General features: G+C 56.1%; 1 protein-coding gene across 1 annotated transcript; it reads left to right on the forward strand.

Moving 5' to 3' along the window:
* Positions 1–4,422: 4,422 nt before the first annotated feature.
* On the forward strand, positions 4,423–5,799 carry POSPLADRAFT_1060667 (hypothetical protein; the record flags this gene model as incomplete). Its single annotated transcript, XM_024481293.1, has 5 exons — positions 4,423–4,572; positions 4,625–5,071; positions 5,122–5,211; positions 5,260–5,431; positions 5,480–5,799. 5 exons carry the CDS (start codon positions 4,423–4,425, stop codon positions 5,797–5,799), a joined length of 1,179 nt encoding a protein of 392 aa, XP_024334962.1.
* Between the last annotated feature and the right edge of the window lie 578 nt (positions 5,800–6,377).

Consider the following 6,377-nt stretch of genomic DNA (forward strand, 5'->3'; position numbering starts at 1 on the left):
CGCGGCCCCGGGGGCCGGTGAGTCAGAGCGGCTGTGTCAGCGGAGCCCGAGCTGTGCCGTGCGCTGCCGCCCCATCTAATCTAATTGTACAGTAGATATGATGTGTCCGTATCAGGCAAGTAGTACAGAGGTTGCGGGTTCGAGCCCGCAAAAAGGAGAAAATCAAAAAAACGGCTAGATGCCGTATCAAGTCGTGACATTACCCCCCCTCAACGGCGCATGACCTCATGCGAGGCGCCCTTGCCCATCTCCCACCCGGAGTGGCAGCGTGCTTCAGTCAGCGGCAAAGGCATTGGCTGAAAGTTGAGACCATCAAAAGTAGCAGCGTTGAGTCGACGAGGGGCGTACGGATTCTTCCGGTAGAAGTCGGCTATGAGGGCCGGTGCATTGGCAACGTTGCGTGCCGGTTCCCATGATGTATGCGAGTCGTCATAACCCTTCCACTTGACGAGGTACTGCAGCTGACACCGGAAGATCCTCGAATCCTTAATCCGCTCAACCTCGTACTCCTCGTTGCCCTCAACCTCGATCGCAGGCGGCTCCTCCGGCTCCCGGCCTGGGATATCGCTACGCGTGTACTTGCTCAGCAAGGAGACATGGAACACCGGGTGCACCGGCACCGACTTCGGCAGGACTAATTCATAATCCAAGTCTCCGAGCTTTCGCCGCACAGCATATGGTCCGAGGCGCTTGGGACTGAGCTTCTTGCTTGGCTGTTTCAGCTTAAGGTTCCGAGCGTCAAGCCAGACCTTGTCCCCTGGTGCAAAGACCGGTGCCTCCTGCACGTGCTTATCGTAGTACACCTTCATGCGCTCGGCTGACAGCTCGAGCGCAGAGCGCGTGTCGTCGCGAATCTCCTTCAGGATCTTCAGCCAATCAGCGGCAGCAGGCATCGCGGACATCAGATTGATCCGAACCTGGATCTCAGGATTGTACCCTTGATGCAGGAAGAAAGGGGAGTGCCTGGTTGCGGAGTGAACTCGGTTGTTCAGTGCAAACTCCGCAAGCGGCAACTGCTTTGCCCAATTATCCTGCCTGTGGCTTGTGAAAGCATGCAGGTACTGCTCGATCTCCTGATTCCAGCGCTCAGTCTGGCCATCTGTCTGGGGGTGGAACGCTGTGGACAGTGCCGGCTCGATCCCAAGTCCCTTGTACACCGCATGGAGATATTTCGAAGCGAACTGGGGACCTCGGTCTGATATGACCTTGGCCGGGGCCCCATGATGCTTGAACACATCGCGGATGTACAGGTCTGCCGCACCTTCTGCCGTCAGGGTCTCATGACAGGCCGAGAAGTGGACCTGCTTGGTAAAGCGGTCGGCGGTGACCAGGATCGAGTCGAACCCATCAGACTTTGGCAAGCCAATGATCATATTGGTCGTGATGATCTGCCACGGGCGCTCGGGGATCTTATTCGGCTTCAGCGGACCCTGGGGCTTAGCTGGGAATGTCTTGGTACGGTTGCACACGTCACAGATGCTTACGTACTCATTGACAAACTTGGACATCCCAGGCCACCAGTAGTTCCGCGATACGAGCTCCAGGGTTTTGGCACGACCACCATGACCGGCGATCAGCGAGTCGTGGTGGATCTTAACGATATCCCGCCGGAGCTCCGCATTCTTTGGGACGTACACGCACCCGCGGAACAGCAGGAGCCCTTGTTCGGCATTCCACTCCTCAAAACCCCTTTGCAGCCGGGGCGGTCCGAGGTCCTGCACCTTTTCAAGTGCCTCGGCCACCTCCCGATCCTTCTTCGAGCACTCTCAGATGCGCTTCAGAAGCGACTGATCAGCTGTCATGGAGGCATGACCACGTCTAGCAGAGGCGATGCGGAAGCGCTCTGGCTTGAGAACTACCTGATCGGTGTTATCGTCCTCATTGCCGATCTGGTGATCTGATCGACATGACAGGGCATCAGCTTTTCCATTTGACGTCCCGGCCTTGTGCATGATGCGGAAGTCGAAGCGGGCCAGGAACAGCGACCATCGCGCTTGACGACGCGTGAGGTGCTGGGACGTGCGCCAGTATTCGAGGTTCTTATGATCGGTTACGATCTCGAACTGATTGGGCAACCCCTCGAGATAGTGGCGCCAATCATCCAGCGCCTCAATAATCGCGAGCATCTCCTTATCGTAGATCTTGTAGTTACACTAGGCAGGGTTCATAGCGTGAGACCGGAAGGTGATAAGATGCCCTTTACCGTCGTTCTGCTTCTGCATCAACACGCCGCCAGTGGCGTAACCCGAAGCGTCAACCTCAATGCGCGTTTCCCGATTAGGGTCATACAGCGCTAAGACTGGAGTCGTCGCAAAGAGCCGCTTGAGCTCATCGAAGGCGTGCTGCTCTTCCTCGCCCCAATGCCATGGGTCATTCCCTGTGAGCCGGTCGAGTGGTCGCGAGATCTTAGCGAAGTCCTTAATGAAGCGGCGGTAGAAGTTGGAGAACCCCCGGAACTTCTGAACGTCTTTCTTGTTCCGGGGTACCGGCCATTCATTAATTCCTTTGAGCTTCGCGGGATCCATCGCCACCTCATCGCCACCGAACACATAGCCAACGTAGTCGACCTTGGGAACATCCCATTCGCACTTCTCAGGCTTCAGGAACAGATCATTGTCCTGAAGGCGGCGTAGAACCTCGCGTGTGACCTTCTCGTGCTCCTCTTTGCTGGTGGAGAATATGAGTATATCGTCTAGGTATATGAGGATCTTGCCGCCGACGATGAGATCGTGGAATATCTCATTCATCATCGCCTGGAAGGTCGCAGGGGAATTGGTGAGACCGAAAAACATCACCAGGGGTTCGTACAGCCCCCGGTTAGTCACAAAGGCCGCCTTCCATTCGTCACCGGCTTTGATCCGGACATTGTTGTATCCCCATCGGACATCGAACTTTGTGAACAACGTAGCGCCGTGGAGCTTATCCACCATCTCAGCGATCAGCGGCAGCGGGTAGCGATTTTTGACCGTGATCACGTTCAATCGGCAGTAGTTCTGCACGGGTCAAAGTGTCCCTTCCTTCTTTTTGATGAAGAAGAAGGGGGACGAGATGGGCGACTTCGATTCCTGTATATAGCCTTTCGCCAGCTGCTCCTTTAGGAATTTATCGAGTTTCTCCTGCTCGTTGTTCGATAATGGGTACACCTTTGAATGGAACATTGAGTAGCCAGTGATACGACCTACGAAACCCTAACCCCTAACCTGGGTGCGACCTAAAGGGACTAGAGAGACGGCTTATAGTCTTAGTGAGAGGGGAGTTAGCAGCAAGGTGTCCCGCGGTTCGAGTGAACACGAGAAACGCCTTCGGAAAAGGCTACGAATGCTAGGGAAGGTACGAGGTGGCTTCGACATGTCGTCGAAGCTACTCGGAGGCTGTGGATGGTTAGCGACGATCGAAGCTCGGTAGAGCTCTTCGACGTATCGTAGAGAGAAGGGACACGATTCGATAGGGGGGGACTTAACTAGGACGCGGTTCGAGGTGCAACGCAGTTTCTTCGACAGTAGTCGAAGTCGAAGGGTTCGTCGAGACGGTATCGATGAGTGGACGCAGTGGACGAGGTTTCGAGGTTACGCAGTGAGGAACGAAGTGACGCAGTTGAGGACGTAGACGCAGGGCGAACTCGACTTATGAGCTCTGAACTAGAGGGGGGGAACGGATCTTGTATTTTTGGAGAGAAGTACAACAGATTTTATACTACACAGGACGCTACGACTATTCGAGAGTGGCATACGAGTACAAGGGGCTTTGCATTGTTCCTCAAGAACCTGCCTCACCGAGAGGCACATACCAAGTCCATCGGTAGAGTGACGTCATGCCGAACGCGGAGATGAAGAGTAACATATGGCCACTTCGGACCGGTAGCCGTCGTGAAGGCATGCCGCGAGGTTCGATACTTAATCGGGAAAGACCGGCTACTTCGGTGTGGCTTGGAGCGAAGCGCGCGCTTGGCCGAGCGGCGTCAAGTGGCCCTATTGTTCGCCGAATGCGGAAGATGTTCCGAGATCTACGCACGAGGCATCGGAAAGACCGTGCCGAGCTTCGAGTAAGTGTCGCGCACCGTCGAAGGTGTCGAAGAGCGTCGAAGGCGAAATCGAGGTGTTGGGAGACTGAGTCGAAGTGCCGGGCGGGATGCGAGTGCCGAAAAGAGGTGAATCGGGGCCCAGAGGGGCTTGGCGCCTATCATCTCCTCCCTATTGAAATTTGGACTGCCCTCGGTCCTCCACGTGATGCGAGAAGCGCAATGGTCGTGAACGGATCGAAGCGGCTTGACAACCCGTGTCGGTTTCGAACGCCACGTGGCCGGCGCTAAACGCTGGTCGGAAAGGGGTTATAAGCAGGGTAGACTTAGCCTCATTTTCCCCATCCCATCGTTCCTTCGTCGCTACCTCGTCGTCCTTTCTCGTACACTTGCTGCTTCCTACGATGTCTGCTCGCTCTGCCACCCCTGCCTCGACTCCTTCGCTCGTCAACCGCCGCCTCGCCTCGCTGCTTGTGGTCCTCGAAGCTCCGCCGACCGCCGACGCCACGCTCGATGTGGTCGAAGAGTGGGCTCAAGACTTGTCGCCTCTCGTGGTAAGTCGCTCGTAAATCTGCATAACCCAACTAACCCTTTGTTTTCGAACAGCTCGCCTATCGCAAGGCCTTGGGCGCCATCCGCGACGAGGAGACGGAGCTGCGCGTTGCCGCCGCCGTCAAGCAACTCGCCGAGCGGGCATCGGAATCGTGGGTCGAGTGGGCGCGCGGGGACTGGCCCGAGCTCGCGACCGCCATCAATGCCGAGGTCGAACGACGCCTCAAAGAACAGAAGCGCCTCGCCGAGGAGGAAGCACGACGCGTCGAAGAGGCCGCGAAGCGGGCGAAGGCCGCCGAGGAACGCCGCCTCGAAGACGAACGGCGTCGAAAGGATGAAGAGGACCGTCTCAGGCAGGCCGCCGAAGATGAGCATCGCGCACAAGAGGCCGCCGATGAGGAGTTGGCGCGGATCGCGGCCGCCGAAGGTCTTCTCGACAAGGGGAAAGGGCGTGCGATAGTCGACGAGGAGGTCGCCGAGTTGTCGGACGACCCTTCGATCGTAAGTGTTTCTCTTCTACCGTCCTTCGATTACTAATCTTTCTTTCGTAGAAGACTCCTCGGACCGTCGAACGCCCGTTCGCGATGACGGAGGTCGACATGGCCGCCGCGGCGATTGAGAAGCGGCAGGCCGGACAAAAGGTATGTTCGATGCTCCGTCGAGTCGGTTCGAAGCTAATTCTTTGATAGTGCGATCGTTGCGCCGGCTACCGCTCGGCCCCGGTCGATTGCGTGTGGGCCGAGAACACCACAACTTGCGAGAGGTGTGCGCAGTTCCAACAGGGCTGCTACTTCGACAAGGTGTCCGTGCTTGGGAAGACGAAGAAAACGCGCGGCGGGGGATCAACCACCAAAAAGCGCAGTAAGTTGTTTCTTCAGTTGTCCTAAACTTTGGCTGACGACTTCATAGTTCGGCCGGCCTCTCCTGGGCCTTCGGTCGCGGACGCGAGTGGTTTGAAGAAGCGCCGAGTCGACGAGCCTCCGCGACCCCTTCTACGATGGCCTCTCGATGGGGCCAGCCGCCTTGGGCTCGAGCAGGACGACCTTGACGCGCTCGACCTTGACGACGAATCTCGTGGAATCATCCGCGTCATTCGCGAGGAGCGTGCTCACATCGCGCGCCGTCGAGCGCTCCTCCACGACATGGACCTCGACCTTCAAAAGATGGAGAAGGACGCGCTCGCGAAGGGTGGAATCGGGTTCGTGCGCGGGGTTGTTGACGAGGACTAGGCGCGAGTCGTTTTGTATCGTAGTCGTACTCGTGTCGTAGAATATCGCGGCGATAGTCGAATCGAAAATGTGGCCCTTGGCCTAGACGAAACCTATCGGGAACTAAGAAAAGGAAATGAAAATAAGTGTGTTCGAAGCAAGTCGTAATATGATCGAAGGACATAGAAGGAAAAATAGAAACGTTCGTAGCAAGGGAAAATGGACTTAATGAAAATATAGGCTCAGTTTGTCATCACAGCCTAGGAGGACTCGTCTAAGGTGAGCCTCCGCGCAACGGTCGAATCGAAGCGTTCGTAGAACGTCGAACGATGTCGCGGCTATCGAGTTGAATCGAAGGTATTCGTACAAAGGATGGTCTGGAACGTAGGAGAAAATCAAACATATCGCGTAACGTGAGAGCAGGAATGGAGAGAAGAAAGTACGTATCGTGTTCTACAAGTAAGGGAAGAACCTCTATTCGTCGCGTTCTTCGGCTTCTTCGACTTCATCATCGTCGTCGTCGCCTAGCGAATTTGATAGTTCGAGTTCTCGAAGACGCTCGGTCGAGACATCTTCGAGATCTTCGGGAATTGGTATGG

Source organism: Postia placenta (genome assembly GCF_002117355.1).
Source record: "Postia placenta MAD-698-R-SB12 unplaced genomic scaffold POSPLAscaffold_15, whole genome shotgun sequence".
Taxonomy (NCBI): domain Eukaryota; kingdom Fungi; phylum Basidiomycota; class Agaricomycetes; order Polyporales; family Adustoporiaceae; genus Rhodonia; species Rhodonia placenta.